This window comes from Lampris incognitus, chromosome 6 (assembly GCF_029633865.1).
Source record: "Lampris incognitus isolate fLamInc1 chromosome 6, fLamInc1.hap2, whole genome shotgun sequence".
Lineage (NCBI taxonomy): Eukaryota > Metazoa > Chordata > Actinopteri > Lampriformes > Lampridae > Lampris > Lampris incognitus.
The window spans coordinates 57,757,622-57,775,618 of record NC_079216.1 but is presented as its reverse complement, the minus strand read 5'-3'; the positions used below and the strand labels follow the sequence as shown (position 1 = coordinate 57,775,618).

General features: G+C 46.3%; 1 protein-coding gene and 2 long non-coding RNA genes across 3 annotated transcripts in view; 1 reads left to right on the top strand and 2 right to left on the bottom strand.

The window, feature by feature from the left end:
* Positions 1-1,160: 1,160 nt before the first annotated feature.
* On the bottom strand, positions 1,161-4,306 carry LOC130113630 (uncharacterized). Its single transcript, XR_008810344.1, has 3 exons — positions 4,204-4,306; positions 3,868-3,933; positions 1,161-1,295 (listed from the first exon to the last, which is right to left on the bottom strand). It is a non-coding gene; the product is annotated as an uncharacterized LOC130113630 (long non-coding RNA).
* Positions 4,307-4,375: 69 nt separating this feature from the next.
* LOC130113624 (uncharacterized) lies at positions 4,376-8,262 on the bottom strand. Its single transcript, XR_008810343.1, has 3 exons — positions 8,206-8,262; positions 6,192-6,348; positions 4,376-4,426 (listed from the first exon to the last, which is right to left on the bottom strand). It is a non-coding gene; the product is annotated as an uncharacterized LOC130113624 (long non-coding RNA).
* Positions 7,265-17,997, top strand: part of slc7a5 (solute carrier family 7 member 5) — a 44,450-nt gene continuing 33,717 nt past the window's right edge. Inside the window, exons 1-2 of the mRNA XM_056281170.1 lie at positions 7,265-8,278; positions 12,820-12,945. Coding sequence (XP_056137145.1) covers positions 7,669-8,278; positions 12,820-12,945 — 736 coding nt within the window. The 5' untranslated portion in view covers positions 7,265-7,668. The remainder of the gene's footprint in view (positions 8,279-12,819; positions 12,946-17,997) is intronic.

Genomic DNA, 17,997 nt, shown 5'->3' with positions numbered 1-17,997 from the left:
GAGCCCGATAGGAAAAGGCCCTGCCACCAGCTGATGTTGGTGGTACAATGATCCCTCCACTTCTACCAGGGAGGACCGTGGAGTGGCCTTCTGTACACAGAATCCGCGTCTCTAAATGCCTGTTCGGTCTCCTGGTAGCGGCTTCGTCCGGACTGCTTCGCCCACCGTGAGTTCAGGTAGGTCCCTTGCTGATTTGTCATAGATCACTTTAGAGACCTGTCTTCCGTGACGCAGCTGGTCCAGTACCCCGGTCACCACTCATGGGGCCAGTAGCCTGTAGGCCACAGGCAGCATGGTCTTCAAAGGCCTCGACATCAGGCCCTGGGCCGGACTGCTGTCCATACCCTCTGTTGGTGTGATACGCCATGGCAGTATTGCTTTCCAGGCATCATTGCCCTCACGGAGAGCTTTCTTGCATAAGTTCTTGGCTATCTTCACAGCAACCTCAGCCTTACAATTAGCTTTGGGCTGGCATGGCACGCGGGGATGGAGGGGAGGAGGTTTTGGGCCAGTCCCTTCATTTCTTCTTTTTTTTCTCTAGTCTCTTCGGGGGCGTGGGCCTGTGGCATGCTTTCTAGATGAGTTCCTGGGTTCCGAAACACATGCCAGAGTAAATCGATCCCCAGCCGCATTAGTCTGACTTTGAGAAATTCGATTTAGTATGACTTCAGTCGGACTAACACGTTTACATATATTTAAAAGTCCAGTTTTAGTCGGACTAACACAATAAATCCACTTTTTCTAACATCATGTAAACATACTGACTGTGTGCATCAATTGCGGATTGTACCTTTAAAATGGTATTCTGTCCCCATTCGCGGCTGTTGATTTTTATCGCCCTCTGCTGCAGCCAGATCAGACTGACCGTGGGACTCGCCGACCAAGCTAAGGTCCATGTATATGGGCATGGATGAAGATGCAGAAAGATATAGATGTAACTGTTATAGAGTAACTCACATCACCTGATGTCGTCAGGATTAGCTGATATATTCTATTCGAGGTGCTTACGGGAGGCATTTTTGCTCTGATTTGTTTTTTCTGGATCATTGCGGTTGAATTACACGAAACAATTCTCAGGAAAGAAGATATGGAAGACACATGAAGGTCTGAGCAAATAAAAGCAACAACCAGAATGGCGGGCTGAGTGGTTTAATAAATGTCGCTCCTTACATACAGTATATTACTCTTTCCATATCGGGCCCCTCCCCAAGTCATTGAAAATTGGAAGGAAAAACAAAGTGGACAAGGATGTTCCTGTACTTTATTCCCATCTCTCCCAGGGGTCCCTTGGAGGACTGTGAGAGAGAAAATACGACAGACAGACAAAGTTCGATTAACGGAGTATCACGGTGAGGATTAAGGTATATTTGTGTCCCATCATTTCTGGCTCAACATGAGATGAGGGGTCCTGCGTTCCTAAAGTTTATGGAGGACAGACAATATCAGAGCACACCTTCAGGCTGGAGTTGGTGGTTGAACCCTGATTTCAGCTTCTCACAGGAAATTATGTCTGTGTATTGTGGGTCTGTGTGTGTGTGTATAGGGTGAATGTGTCTTGACTGTCTGGTTGGGGAAGGGGTCTTTCAGAGTCCTACATTATAGAGCTAACTCCAGTCACCCAGACAAGGTTCGCTCTTATTGAACCCCCCACTGTCCGTCTGTGGCCATGTCCACACTAATACGGATAAAATTTGAAAATACATCGGTTTTTTTTGTTTTTTGTTTTTTTTTCTCCCAGTCTTGGCCTTCCAGCCACACAAGCCCGTTTCCTCCACCAAAAATACATCTTATAGAAAACACTTTCAAAGGTGGATGAATTTGAAAATACCGTTCTGGTATTACCTACTCTCGCTACAGATCACAATGTCATCCACAAACACACACACAGGAGAAGAGAAAGGAGAAGACATCATTCGGAGAGAGAGAAAAGAGGCGAGAGAAGAGAACAGTTTGCAATAGTCAATAATCTATACTCTATAATCTTGTCATATGATCATCGTCGTCGTATAATCTCAGCATGTTTCAGCCTGTTTACTACTGATTGCATATACGCTACGTTATTCTGGCCCATTTACCAAAGCTTACTGTAGTGTTTTAGATTTGTTGAAGGAGTTTTGAACACCTCCGAGGCAGCCATGGGTTTCCAGTAATTTGTATGGTATGAAAATCATCTTGCTTAAACTAGGTAATCAACAATGAACATTTGGTCGCCTTTCATTTGTGGCACAGACTTGTTGTTATCGTGGGATAAATGCAAGCCTGGATTGATTTGAGAAGTTTTCCAGGATGGAAAATAATTTTGACGAGAAACAAAAAAAAGTTGTCCAAATTGTATTTTCAAAGTTTGCCTAAAAACACGGAACGTCACATACTCATGCATATATTCTGTTTCCTTCTTGTTTCATTTTCATCAGTAAGCATGAGTCAGATAAATAAAAAAAAATTCATTAAAAGTCTATGAGTGATTGGTTTGCATCCAATCTGAACATTTTGCACATTTTGAAACTCATCTGGTATCTCCATCTTTAAAAAAGTAAAATAAAAGCCTCTACGTTTGTTCTGAAAAGACGCTGAAGAATACAGGGAGGTCGCAGGGTTTCAGAGTGGCTTTGACGGTTGATAACGTTTCCTTGGATTAAGGCATGAGGATAAAAGAGCTGACGCGTTTGTCTAATGGTGAAATGACTCATGCACTATGAGCTGATGCTGAGAAATATACACAAGAGGAAAAGCTGCGACAGCCATCCTCATTCTCCCAGACTCCTCCACATAACATAACATGAGCACTCTGGGGAGACGGGGGAAAACACATTAATCCTGCACTTTTAAGTATCGGCAACTCCTTATGATGCTGATTCACAAGCTCGTAATGCTCAACTAGTGATCCACTCTTAATAGGCCTAATATCTGAATATAAAACACCATTTATCGGTTCCCAGACAGCATCTAGATGTGGGCCACTTCAGGCAATGATGCGGCACTGATGGCCTTCTTCTGGCCCTGACAAAATGGATGTGAGCCTGAAGTGGCCCACAAGTATAATAGCAAATATGGCCCAAATGTGCCAAATCACATGTGGGCCTTTTTTTGGCAAAGATGTGATGCTCTCGGCAACAAGTAATCTGGATGTGACCCTGAAGTGGCCTGTGTCGTAAATGGTGAATATGGCCCAAATATCACAAAACAAATATGGGCCACCTTTGGCAAATATGTGGCACATGTGGCATTGCTATGGCTTGGTTCTGGCCCAGATCTGGCAAACGGACCACCCAAGTGCCATCATTCCACACGGTATGTGGGCCGGATGAAGGTGTCAGGTGTGGGACAGGTCCGGGCCACAGCAATTTTGCTATTTGGGTTAGAATCCCTGTGTTACCTCCGACTTGGTCGGGCGTTCCTACAGATAGAACTGGTGTGTCTGCGGGTGGGGAGCCGGATGTGGGTATGTGTCCTGGTCACTGCAGTAGCGCCTCCTCTGGTTGGTGGGGGCTCCTGTTCAGGGAGGAGGGGGGAATGGGGGGACTAGTGTGATCCTCCCACACGCTACATCCCCCTGGTGAAACTCCTTACTGTCAGGTGAAAAGAAGCAGCTGGCGACGCCACATGTATTGGAGGAGGCATGTGGTAGTCTGCAGACCCCCCCCCCCGGCTCAGCAGAGGGGGCGGAGCAGAGACCGGGACGGCTCGGAAGAGTGGGGTAATTGGCCAAGTACAATTGGGGAGAAAAGGGGGAGGGACAAAATAGCAAAACAAGATTTAATGTGTGCGTGTGTGTGTGTGTGTGCGCTGAAGTGTGGTATGGTTAGGAAGTCGGCTGCACTCCAGAAACATGGGAGTAGCAGCAGGCAGTTAGGATTGCTGACTTACGTCTGCTTGCAGAATACTGGCCAGAATTCAGTCAAGGACACCAGGCACAGAGGCCGTTGTGCAGTCCTGAAGAGGATGTGATAAGATTAGTGACTGCTTGTTTTGGCAGCCTGTTGTGTTACACTTACAAAATTGCCTCTGTGCTCGAGAACTACAGACCATTGCCCAGAACAACAGAAGTCGTCTCAGTGGTGGCGAGTCTAGGAAGAAAAGGGTGTGGATGGCCGAACGGGAGCCAGAGTCAACTTAACCAATTCGCTGACATGCATGTGACATACCATCTTTAACACCTTTAACATCCCAATGGCAGCTTAGGCCATATGACACCATACTCACCACCCTGCAGACGTCAAGGATGTCATCTGATGATGATGTGGAGGCATATCCTGCAACATTTGAATACTGCCGGTTACGGCCAAAGCCTGCTTTTGTCTGGTGGAAGATTGGATTGTGTGCCTGCTTCCACCTCTGGTAAAGTCATCAAACCCAGATGTGCAGAGGGCAATCTTGATATGATGGGCCTCACCTGAGCCACCGGCCTAATTTCTTCCACACCAGCCTACAGGAGTAGACAGCCAGGTTAATAACAGCCCCATAGTCCCTCTCATAGGCAGACCAATACTTCCCTCCCCCCTAGCTGTCCCCCAATAAACCCCTCTTTTCTCCCTCTACACAGGGTCCTGGTTTCCGAGGCAATGGGAAAGGGCCACTGAGAGCTCCTCCATCTGAGCAGGAGTGCAGGTGTTGTGTGCGGCCCAGCTACATGAACGAGGAGTGTGCATAGATGGAGGTAGGGCAGGTGGAACAGGTCACTGTTACAGCAGTCTCCTTCTCCTGAGTGGAGGGGTCCCACTGGACAGAGGTGGCAAAACCCGGTCCACAAAGTAAAAAAGTCACAACCACGTATCACCCATGTACTAAACCAGCTGATTCTAACCAATGCCACTCTCCAACTAGGTAGGGGAAACTAGGTAGTGAAATTAGCTGATATTGTACATGGGTGGAGTGAATTCACGGTTTGGACTTTTACTTTCTGGTCCTGGTTCTGCCACCTCTGGCACTGGAGACTACTACTACTACTACTACTACTACTACTAGCGGATCATCTGTTTCCATTTCTTCCTGTCCTCTTCATCTTCCTCTGTCACACCAGCCACCTGCATGTCCTCCCTCACCACATCCATAAACCTCCTCTTTGACCTTCCTCTTCTCCTCTCCCCTGGCAGCTCCATATTCAGCATTCTTCTCCCAATACACCCAGCATCTCTCCTCCACTGGAGAAGGGTATGGGTAAAATGGGGTATGCTCTAGTCTAGGAGCAAGCAGACCATGAGCCGCTCAAAGTATGGTTTACTGGAGCATTGCTTGAAGCATTGTGGTTCTGGTAAGATGTGTGCATGGGGATATTAACCATTACCACAGGGCATAAATGGAAATTAGGCATGTGGGGGAAAAAGGCAGAGTAAAGGCTGCGGTTAGCACCTGCCCAGCACAACCTCTATTGGGAGACACAGCTTGGCAAGCTAGTACCGAGTTAATATGCATCAAATGTAGCTTTCCGCTGAACGTGTACCCTTTCATTCCAGTATCTCTAAACACACCTCTGGCTAGTCTCCATGAAGTCCCTGCACATTTTCAGTGTCAGACTGCCTTCCTCGGGAACTCAGTTCAGCTCTTTGTCCAAGCTTTGGCCATCTGCCGTTTGGGCTGCTGAAGCTCCTTCTTGGCCTCCTCCCAGAGTACTCTCTTCAGTTGCTCTTAAAGCAGATTGCTGCTGCCTTCAACCTCAATGCAACATTTCCTCAAACTCAGCAACCCCTTCTTGTACTCCTTCTACTGGCTACTTGCAGTTGATGGAATTTAACTCAAGATTTCTGGTACAACCGGACAAACCTGCTGAGAGACCAAAATGCCTCTTCCCTCAGGCCATTGATGAGTCCCACCAGCTTTTTTTTCCACAAAACTTTCCTTTCCAGCAAAGCAAACCTCGCCTTTACTCATAAACAATAAGACTTATGGCTTCTAAGTATGGCACCATTGGAAAAGGCCCCAAAATGTTTTGAGGAAAAGGATAGGATAGGATAGGATAGGATAGGATAGGATAGGATAGGATAGGATAGGATAGGATAGGATAGGATAGGATAGGATAGGATAGGCTAGGACTTTAAATGAAACAGGATGATCTATAACCCCATTCCTGACAGTACAACACCAATGCTATTTTCAGATTTTAGCACTATGTAATTTCCAGCCATAAAAACCAGTCATGCCAGTTTGGCAGATTTTCCAGAGTGGAACTGAACAAGATTTTAGGTTACACTTACACAGACAACATGGCTTTACTTGGGGCCCTCCATAGCTGAATGGTTACAGCCCCATACCACATGGCCACGTGGTCGCAACCGTCACCGGTTTGATTCCAGCCGCCAACCTTTGTGGCATGCACACACACCCCTCTCTGTCATTTCCTATCGGTGTCGCCTAATAAAAGGAAAAGACAAAAAAGGCTTTACTTTCTATTCATTTCTTTTGATTTAAAATGGTAGTGTGATGGGACAGTTTTATTTATTCCTGCGGTTAGTTTTTTACCCATCGGAGAAAAATGTGGTCCAAGATGTTATCAGTGACAGCTGGTATTTTACCAGGGATCATGTCCATTTTATCCCGATGGTACACTGAATGCATAAAGCATTACTTAAAAACAAATTGTATACTTTAACAAGATCACACACACATACACACACACATACACACACACACACACACACACATATATAATTTTTTTCTTTTCTTTTTCCCACTCCTCATTAGTCGAGCACTCACAACACCATTGACGGTTTTGGGAAAAAAACGCTATATATATATATATATATATATATATATACACATACATATATATATATGTATGTGTGTGTGTATAAAACTGCTGGAATGCAACGTTCCTGACCTTGAACACAACCCTAAAAACGCGTTTCTACACTACTTGCTTAAATATCCTAGGTAAATCAACACATGTATGTTGTTTTTTGTCCAAATAAACCACCTAAATCCAGTGTAATTTATGTTTCGGCTGGAGCGGAAAAAACCCAGCCACTGAGGATGCACATGCCAGTGCTTTCTTAGATGGGAAGGGTTGCGTCAGGCAGGGCTTCCGGCAGCAGGGGAAGTTTGATATATTCTGTAGAGATTTTTTTACGACAGCTGAACAGGTCAGTTTGTGAGTGAGGGGGGGGGTAGAAGCCAGGTTCATGAGGTGAGGAGAGAAACCCAAAACATCACTCAACCCTGGATCACTAAGAACTGCTTTGGCGCTCTGTCGGTCACACGGCCTGGACCAACAACCAGACGGCGAGGTGTACTCCCTACAACTGGGTCTACCCCACCCCTCCGCGGGTCGAGTAGTACCACGCTTGACCGGTAGAGGGCGAGCTGGACCCGGCGGCCGTGATAAGTACGTCTTAAAACAGCCAGGAAGCATCACATGGGCCGTGTGATGTTGAAACGGCGAGTGAAGAAAAGGAGGGTGGCTTTGTCAAGGGGAGGACCGTCCGGGCCTCGAGCCTTTTTCAGTTTCCCTCTTCTTCCATTGAACACACAGAGTGACGACAGGGCCGAGTGGGCTGGTCCACACAGCACGCCTCTCTGACTCACTACCGGGCGCCTCACCTCCGCACTCCTCGTGTTTCACGCCGCGGCTCCGGGTTCAGAAGAGGGACAAAGGCGGCGGAGCGGCATCGCAACACGGACGACTTTCTGCGCCTCCGTCCCCCCGCCGACAAGGAGAGGAGAGGAGCAGCGCCAATGTCGAGTTTAAAGAAGAGAAACTCCAACTCGTCGGTGGACAGAGAGGATGACAAGCAGGTCACGGAGAGGATGCTCTCCCCGGGTGGCGGCGGCGGCACTGGAGAGAACGGGGACCCCAGCCGGGGCGGACAGCGGGGAAGCGGGGACAAGGCGCCGCCGAGGAACGACGGAGAGGGAGGCGGAGGAGGAGAGGACGGGATAGTCCTGAAAAGGACTATCACCCTGGTCAACGGCGTGGCCATAATCGTCGGCACCATCATCGGCTCGGGCATCTTCGTGACCCCGACCGGCGTGGTGAAGGAGGCCGGCTCGGTGGGTCTGTCGCTGGTGGTGTGGACGGTGTGCGGCGTCTTCTCCACGGTCGGCGCACTCTGCTACGCCGAGCTGGGAACCACCATCAGCAAGTCAGGTGGGGACTACGCGTACATCCTGGAGGTCTACGGCTCGCTACCAGCCTTTCTGAAACTCTGGATCGAACTGCTTATCATCCGACCCTCCTCGCAGTACATCGTCGCCTACGTTTTCGCCACCTACCTCATCAAGCCCATATTCCCCGACTGCCCGGTACCCGAGACCGGGGCCAAGCTGGTCGCCTGTATGTGCATCCGTAAGTAGTTGGCCACGCTGTGCTGTGCTGAGCTGATGCAATGTGAGACCGTGTTGTGTGCAGATCACCCAGGTGGACGCCGCCTAACCCTACCTGCGTTCATCTCGGGGACGTCTTCCCTAGTTAAGCGGTCACACCGCAACACAACCTGACTAAAAAGCGACATAATTCGCTGTCGTGCGCCATGGAAAATGCCGCGCTTCGTGCTTTACGCGCACGCAAGTGTAGTGAAAGACGGCTACATTATTTCATCATCTCGTGAGGAGGGATGCTCACCACCCACGTGGTGTGTGCTCAGATGAAATTAGGATAATGTAATTATATTCATTTGCTGTTATTATTATTATTATGTTTGCTGTTATTGTTGAGGTCGTTAAAATGAGGGAAGTAGTAGTAGCAGCAGCTGCACGCACGTTAGTTATGACATGGCAGCCCACGTTATCTCCTATAGACAGACATACAGTTACAGATTAGAATCATTAGGGATGGTGGGGGGGGGCTGAGGCTGCCCTAAGCAAATACCTAGCCGTCCCCTGTATTCCCCACCCAACCATCCAAAAAATGTAAACAGATGCTGATTTCGTGATAGCCTTGTTGGTCTCATGTCAGCCGTAGTGTAATTCTTGCAAGAGACTTTGCAGCTATGTAAGCCATTATTATTATTATTATTATACACCCAGAGCTCGTCTCCACATATTTCATTAATCCACCATAGGGCTGTCTGCAAATACCAGTAACAGAAGAGACGGTAAATATGACTTGAGCACAATATTTTCAGTCAAACTTTTTTTTTTATTCTATTACATCCAAATAGTCATGTGCATGAATTGACCAACTTATTTCCCTTCGTACTCTTGATTGCACAGCCATGTAAGCTGCGGCTGTATTGTAAAAATAAAAAAAAATAAAAAATTTTTAGGTACATTTTGAGCGACACCTCCTAAAAGTCCCGGGCTCCTCATTTAAATCTCGGTGCAGGCGTCGCTGTTAACACCCCTGCGTGTCTGCTGAACGACCCGCGAGCATCTCAAGGAGCCCCATCGTGTAGTTACGACTCACAACTGAAACTATCGGTGACGTGTTGGACTGGAGGGGGGGGGGGAATAGAGGCAGCATTATTTGTCAAAATGACTTATGTTTTGTGTTGTCAACTTCCTGTCCATCATTTCCCCCCCTCTTTAAAAACGCTCGTGCTAGTAGTTTTTAAGTTCCGGTCGTTGTTTGGGACCGGGTCAACATTTATTTTCTTTCTTTTTTTCTTTAACATTTCAAGTTTTACAGGCCTTGTTAAGTTTGTTAGAATAGCAATACGTGTTTTCCGTTTGGTTTTTCGGGTAATTATTTTCACTTTTTCAATTTTGCTATTCAAGTTCAACCATGTTTCTCTGAAGTTTAAATTGTTTAAAAATAGCATTAAAGTTGTTAAAATGTTAATTTGGTGGTCAGTCGTTTCCTAACCGACACGCTAATATATGCAATGCGTTAATATCTCAATTGGGTATTTATCTTGGCAGAATGTAGAGTTTAAAAAGCCGGCGGTCATTTTGACCGCCCACGGCCGTTTTAGGCAGGCGTGAAATCCCGGCCGTTAACGAGATTTGTTTTGGGTTTGTTTCCCAAGTCTGTAGGTCCACGACAGGTAAACCTGAACGCAGAACTATGCGAGTGCTTTACCTGGCCGTTTATAATGCTCAGCGGTAGCTCCGTGAACTCGGAACCAGCCCCGCGGTTGAAGCGTTGGGCTACGTCAGAGCTCCGCCGAATTCGGGAGCAGCTCCACCGCCCCGTCCCACCCGTACCGCTGTACAGCGGGCAACACTGCAGACGATCAAACTTTTTACAACGACACGATAACTTCAAGACGTTTGCAGCAGCGCAGCTTTCACCTCTAACCCAGTTTCCACGGCAACTGGGTATTAGTGACGGTATCTTAACAAAAATGAGCAAAATTCTGCGTTGTGTGTGTGTGTGTGTGTTCGCGCGCGTGTGAAGAGTTTAGCGTGACGAGATTAACTCTGGATTATTAGCCGCTCTATCTTGTTAGCCTTGGATTGTAAACAGGGTTTGCTTTTCTTTTGAGTTAATTAGCTGGGCTCCATGTTTTCTTTGCGGCCGGGGGAACATTTTATTGAATTTTTGTGATCGTAACTGTGTGTGCTGATGGTTCTATTTGTGTATTGATGACTGTGTGTGTGTGTGTGTCTATGATATGATGAATGTGTGTCTTGGTGGGGATAGGGGAGGTGGGGGCGTGTGTGTCTGTGGTGCCATGCTCAGTGCTGGGCCCTAATCCTTCAACTGACTGAGAACTAAATCCTGACAGACCACATGACAAGGCCTTGGACAGAAAGGCATGGTATGTTTGTGTGTGTTTGTGTGTGTGTGTGCGCATGTGTTGATAGTGTATGGGGGTGCTGTGGACTAGACAGTGGGGTGGTCAGGGTCATTGTGGGGCTGAGAGCCAAGTCTCTAAAACACACACACACACACACACACGCACACACACACACACACACACACACACACACACACAAACAGAGTCAGTCTTTTTCAGCTTTTATTGGGGTAGCAATTTAAATGTGAAACTATATGGGGAACAGAAATGTGTGCATCTTTCTTCTTCTTCGTGTGCGCATGTGTGTGCATGTGAGTGTGTGTGTGTAAGAATGAGTGAGCTGGCTGAGTGTTATTGTTCTGTTGACCCACTTCTGTGAACGTTTGATTAGCGTTGATTAGTGCTGCTCTGTATTTGTGTATGTATGTTTATAGGCTTGTGTATGTCTGGATATAAACCTGTGTGTGTGTGTGTGTGTGCGTGCGTGTGTGTGTGTGTGTGTGTGCGTGCATGTGTGAGCCTGCCCATGCTGTCATGCCAGTGTGCCCAGTCTAGTGTAGGCATCCAATGTACTCTGTGTCCCTGTGTCTCTTTCGGAGACAGAGTCTCATTGTGCTCTGTCTCTCGTCTCTATTGTGGCCCCAACCTGATTTAGGAGCTTTGAAGAGACCTGCTGCTTTAGTTAATCACTTTTAATGGGGACTTGGGTTCGGGGCTGGCTCGACAGCCCATGGTTTTTGCATGTGGTGGTTTAATGCTGGTGGTGGTGTTGGTGGGGGGGGGGTCGTACTGTATGTGTGTGTGTGTAGGAGGGAAGGAGCGAGGCTGGGAACAATTTTATTCCCTCATGAATCTGTTTACCGTTTCTGTGAACTCTCCTCCACTCACAGTGTGCCAAGTGCAACCTCTCTGCTGTAAACCAGTACACACACACATACACACACACACACACACACACACACACACACACACACACACACACACACACACACACACAACCAGGAACACAAAACCAAAAGGGGCCCAGGACAATATTGTTCATTAAATCACTGTTAGGATGTAAATATTAGAATTACGATACAATAAACTTGCACTCAAGTCAAAAGGAAATTTTTGGATGTACAATTGGCAATATGGCTTTGCATGTAACTGTCCCAAAGGTTTGATAAAGGCGCTGACGGGACCTGACTGAAGGCCTGCGCAGCAGAAGAAGTTATTTCCCTAATCTTTACACAACACGGACATAAAGGCCAGTGCAAGGTCGTGTTGTCTGAGGTCCCGAGTCGGTCTGTTAGGATAACTGAGAATATTGGCATCCTTAAACATGGTATAACATTCACCTGAACCAGTGTGAGGAGGCCTGTGCACCATGGTTGTTGTAAAACTAGAGGGACAGGCTTGTTGTGTAATCACAGAAAGGTGATTGAGTTCATCTGGACACAGCGTTTATTGAGAGAAACGTTTCATCACTCGTCTAGGTGACCCCTTCAGTCTTGGCTGGTGGCAGGCATCCCCGCCCTTATAAACAATACAGACTACACGACTGAACGTTCCGTTTCATATGCACATTTCCGTGACCATTAACTAGAGTTAGAATGGGCAGGTGTACTGTATTCACAGAGGACCGGGGAACTGATTCAACTCCTGCGATTTCCTTGCCTGGATTATTGAGCATGCATGAAGACGCTTGTTATGTAAATTGCCCTCTGAGAGTCGCTGCTCAACACTAACAATTGTACTCTATCTGTCTGTGTCTCTCTGTCTGTCTGTGGCCCTCTGTTTCTCTCTCTTGTCTGTCTCTCTCTGTCTGTCTGTGTCTCTCTGTTTCTCTCTGTCTGTCTGTCTCTCACTCTGTCTCTCTATCTGTCTGTCTGTCTCTCTATCTGTCTGTTTGTTTCTCTCTGTCTCTCTCTCTGTCTCTCTATCTGTCTGTTTGTTTCTCTCTGTCTCTCTGTTTCTCTCTGTCTGTCTCGCTCTCTGTTTCTCTCTCTTGTCTGTCTCTCTCACTCTGTCTGTCTGTTTCTCCCTCTCTCTCTCACTGTCTTTCTGTCTCTCTATCTGTCTTTGTCTCATTCTCTCTCTCTATCTGTCTTTGTCTCATTCTCTCTCTCTATCTGTCTTTGTCTTGCTCGGTCTGTCTCTGTCTGTCTGTCTCTCTATCTGTCTCTGTCTTGCTCCGTCTCTGTCGCTGTCTCTCCTTCTCCAGTGCTGTTGACCTTTGTTAACTGCTACAGTGTGAAGGCAGCTACCAGGGTCCAGGACTTCTTCGCTGCAGCCAAACTGCTGGCGCTCGGACTCATCATCATCATCGGCTTCGTTGAGATCGGCAGAGGTATTTGATGTGCACACACAAAGATGGAGACAGTCACACGTTAACAGACACACCAACAGGGTGGTGCAAGTGCCATTACTTTAGTAGCACATGCATCCAGATCTAAATTCACACAGTTGAGTCAAGTCAGACTTTCCAAAAAGCATTTGCGCAGCTGAAGAATAAAAAGTAGCTTCAACAATTTGAAATTATTCAGCATAGTGCGTCTTTAACTTGATTTTCTGTGCTTTTAACGTTTTCAGTTTATGGACTTGCATGCTCTGAGGAAAAGACTTGACTATAAACATAGTACTCATATTCTTGGGATAACACTGCCAATTATTTTGTTAAATGCCAGTGAAGAGGTGTGTCTGATTTGACAAGACACGTATGGAAATGCACAAACAAGCCTGCGGGAAGTGCCAGACATTTAAATATTAACACACACCTTCACAATGAAACGGATTTGTAATTCATAAAAGGAAATTATTCTTTTTTTCTTTTCTTTTCAAAAATGGGACTTGGGTCACATGACTCACCAGACGAAGTGGTAAGGCCTGGTCCTTGTTCTGTCCACCAGTCTAACAAAGATGGAGTGCCCGCCCTCATAACTCCTACTTGAGAAAATTAAATAATAATTTTAACAAATTACACACACAAAAAGCAATTAAAACAGATAAAAATAACAAATAAAAATAACATTAAAATGGGAATAAATTAAAATTGTTGTCCTCATGCCGTAACATAACAGCAGGAAGACTTTCTTGTTTTTGTCTTGACTCCGTCTGTTCCTATGATGCTTAAGCAATAAATCCTTGGTTCACTGAACTCATTTGGGATTGCCTTGCATCCTTGATTTTTGCACACATATGCTGATGAAGATGACCTTACTTCCTCTGTCGTGATTCATTAGTTGATGCAAAATTCATGCTCTTTGGCACAACTTCAAGGCTGCAACTGATCTTGCTTCCCACCTGATTCACAGACGCCACTGAGTGGGACGCCAACCCCAGTCACCCTAAATTAGTATCGCGCTGTGTCACTTTAGATAAATCTAATTGTCCTTTGTTAATCCTGTATTGTGTGCGTATCCTGCCTAAATGTTATCACAGTCTAGATTCTTTTGTATTCTATTAGAGAGAATTGGAGTGGAGTGGATTAGTTGGTGTTTAGCCTCTGGAGTCTTGCCGAACCCTCATTAAGGCCACAGGATTTCGTGAAGTATAGCAGAAGATGAAAGGACAGCACAGAGAAACCTCTGAACATGCGCTCTTTTCATTTGGAATCTGCTCATTTGCTGCAGGAGACTATTTTCTCATAAAAAGACGCGGGGCGCGTATGTGTGTCAGCACACCATTATATACATAACCGTTTCCAGTCTGTTAAAGTTTTACAGGACAGGTTATATTGGGAGAGGTACAACTCCAAAGCTCAGATCCAAAGGCTGTTTTCACATTATCCCCCACCCCCCTTTTTTTTTGTTGGTCAACCTTTTAGTTGGGCTAATGATATGAAAAAGTAGATTCTTTTTCCTTTTCTTTTCTTTTTTTTTGTGGATTTTTTCTCCCCAATTGTATCCAGCCAATTATCCCACTCTTCAGAGCCGTTCCGGTCGCTGCTCCACCCCCTCTGCTGATCCGGGGAGGGCTGCAGACTACCACATTTCTCCTCCGATACATGTGGAGTCAACCAGCTGCTTCTTTTCCCCTGACAGTGAGGCGTTTCGCCAGGGGGACGTAGCGCGTGGGAGGATCACGCTGTTCTCCCCCCCAGTTCCCCCCGAACAGGTGCCCTGACCGACCAGAGGAGGAGCTAGTGCAGCGACCAGGACACATACCCACATCGGGCTTCCCACCTGCAGACATGGCCGATTGTGACTGTAGGGATGCCCAACCAAGCTGGAGGTAACACGGGGATTCGAACCCCAGTGATCCCCATGTTGGTAGGCAACGGAATAGAGCACTACGCCACCCGGACGCCTGAAAAAGTAGATTCTTCATCAGCACTTCACTTGCTGCTGTTAGTGGTGCTGTCAACAAAAACGACTTTATACAACTCTCAAACCCTGAACATAAACTGCCACAACACAGACGAAGTCGGTGTTGACACACGATCATGGGGATTACAACATCCATATCCATATTCGCCTAGGTTTGTTTGTACGATGTCAACTGTTTACTGAGCACAAACCGGTCAGCTCACAGAAAAGCAGTTGATTTACATACGCGCTCCTAAAAACTTAAAAAAAAACCAAACAAAAACAACAGAAAAAGCCAGACACGGTGCTTTTTTAAAAACATTCCCTTTCCATCTGCCTTGACGCTGCTCTCATTCTTCCTTCTGGTTTAAAAGTGCATGCAGTTCTAAAAACGCAGAATGGCGTGAACTAGTCCTGGCTAGTGTTAAGACCTGATGAGTCCTGCCTACGACTTAAAGCAGCCAACGCCGCAGGGGTGACAAGAACAGATAAATGTAGAAACTCAATAAAAACTTGAATTAAAAAAAAAGAATAGATAAATATGTCTCTAAATCATGAAAATATGTTGTTCAACACACAGACCAGCAGAACTGTTTTTTTTTTTATCAAATACCACCCAAAAAACCGGAGAAGGAAGCCACACGTGCTAAGTTGAATTGTGTCCCCCTAGAGGAATCTCAAGGCAACTGCAGCTCTCCACAAGTTGATCTCTGTCAACACTGGTTCAGACTTCCTATTTTTAGCCTAAATTGTGGGGTCCACTGGGTTCATGTCACAGAAATTAAACCAACACTTATAAACTCGCCATCCTTTATTAAATATGAGAGGTGACACGAGGTCTGTCCTTCCGCTGCATAGAGAGAAAACAAGCAGAAAAAAATCCATCAGCCAGTTATCACCATATCCTCGGAGGCTTATATCCCCCCTGTTGTGTGTGTGTGTGTGTGTGTGTGTGGAGGGCCTGCGGTGTTCCTATGGCTGGTTCTTTTCCTGTCCAAGTGAAGCTGTCGGTTGCTATACTCTTCATAAAGAGACTGGTAGAGACTGTTGGGAAGAAAGGGAAAAGAAGGCAAATAAGTGAAAGTCTTAACCATGAGGCGAGCGGGGGGGGGGGGGGTCTGCTGAATGAGAAGTCAACTTATTCAGAGCTAAATGTGTTCTGAATTGTAATGGGCCTGTGTGAGACAGACAAAACGGATAATTAAACCTGTATGATGTACTCTTTTTTTTTATCCCTATTTGCATACAACATTCTTGGGGATCTGGCTATTTCAGTTGGCCGTGCAAAAAAACAAAAACAAAGATTAAAACAAAAAAAACAAAAAATACTTTTTTAAAGTTTGTTCTTGAGGATCTTAATGGATTCAGCCATTCAGAGATGAATTACACACCTATTTTTGTATCATAGCGAAGGGTCAGTTTTGGTAGCTGAGCCTGTGATGGCCCACATAATCATTTGGAGTCACACAAATAATTGATCTGAAAACGCTCGGTTCACTGAGGTTAACACGGAGTCTGAACACTATTGATTTGAAGTGGAGGACAGATGTCATTGTGGGGAGCAGGTGACCAGATAAACAAACCTGTCTGCTTCTCCCAGCTGTTAGTCTCTTCTGTCTGGAGTGCTGACCTCACCCCCATGACCCCCGTCTGACCTCTGACCCAGCCACGACACCTCGGCTCAGCCATGGAGTTCAACTTTTTTTGGTACCCCCCCTTTTTTTTTCTCCCCAATTGTACCTGGTCAATTACCCCACTCTTCCGAACCGTCCCGGTCGCTGCTCCACCCCCTCTGCCAATCCAGGGAGGGCTGCAGACTGACTACCACACACCTCCTCTGATACATGTGAAGTCACCAGCCACTTCTTTTCACCTGACAGTGAGGAGTTTCACCAGGAGGATGTAGCACGTGGGAGGATCATGCTATTCCCCCCAGTTCCCCCTCCCCCCTGAATAGGTGCCCCGAGCGACCAGAGGAGGCGCTAGTGCAGTGACCAGGACACATACCCACATCTGGCTTCCCACCCGCAGACACGGCCAACTGTGTCTGTAGAAACGCCCGACCAAACCAGAGGTAACACGGGGATTCGAACTGCAGATCCCTGTGTCCTAATATATAGCTCTAATATATATTAGGGGTGGGAATCTTTCGGAATATCACGATTTGATTCGATTTCGATTCTTGGGGTCACGATTTGATTCAAAATGGATTTTCGATTCAAAAGGATTCCCGATTCAAAATCAATTTTAGATTTGGTACATAGGGGTGCTAATTTCAGGATCTACTCCAGTCTGCTGTGCACTAAGAAAGGCGGTGTGGCAAATTATGGCATGAGAGCAGACTAAAGTGTGTATAAGATTACGTAGTTTTTATATTTGAAAAAGTTATACCAATTGATTGCAATAATGTGAACTCACACAAAGGCAAACCTAACCTTTCTCAGTAAAAAAAAAACCTACACGATGGTATGTCGTACTTTGGCTCAATTGTCTGGCTCATAAATCTCAAGCCTTCATTGTCAAATACATTGTAGGGGCGCAGGTCATTTGAAATGAAACAGGTGATGATGGATCTAGTGTTTTTTTTTTTTGCCCATTCAGAATTGGCTGGGAGTTTTGGTAAGGGGATGCAGTGTGTATTGGTTGGTTGTTAATGTTGCAGGAGGTCGTTGTTCCACATCTTTCAACTCTGGGTGATGGCGTATGATGTGAGACCTAACATTTGTAGTGGCCCCAAAATACTTAACTTTCGTTTTGCAAATCTTGCATATTGAATGAGTCATGTCAAGCTAATCTTCCCCCGGGAAATTATAAAATCCAAACCCAGATAGCAAAATTGCTGTGGCCCGGACCCATCGCGACACTTCCAGCCACTGACATTTTCATCAGGCCCACATACCGCGTGGAATGATGGCACTTGGGCAGTCTGCTCCCGTTTGCCAGATCTGGGCCAGTACCAAGACATAGCAATGCTGCATGTGCCACATATTTGCCAAACGTGGCCCATATTTGTTTTGTGATATTTGGGCCATATTCACCATTTACCACACGGCCCCTTCAGGGTCACATCCAGATTACATGTTGCCGAGAGCACC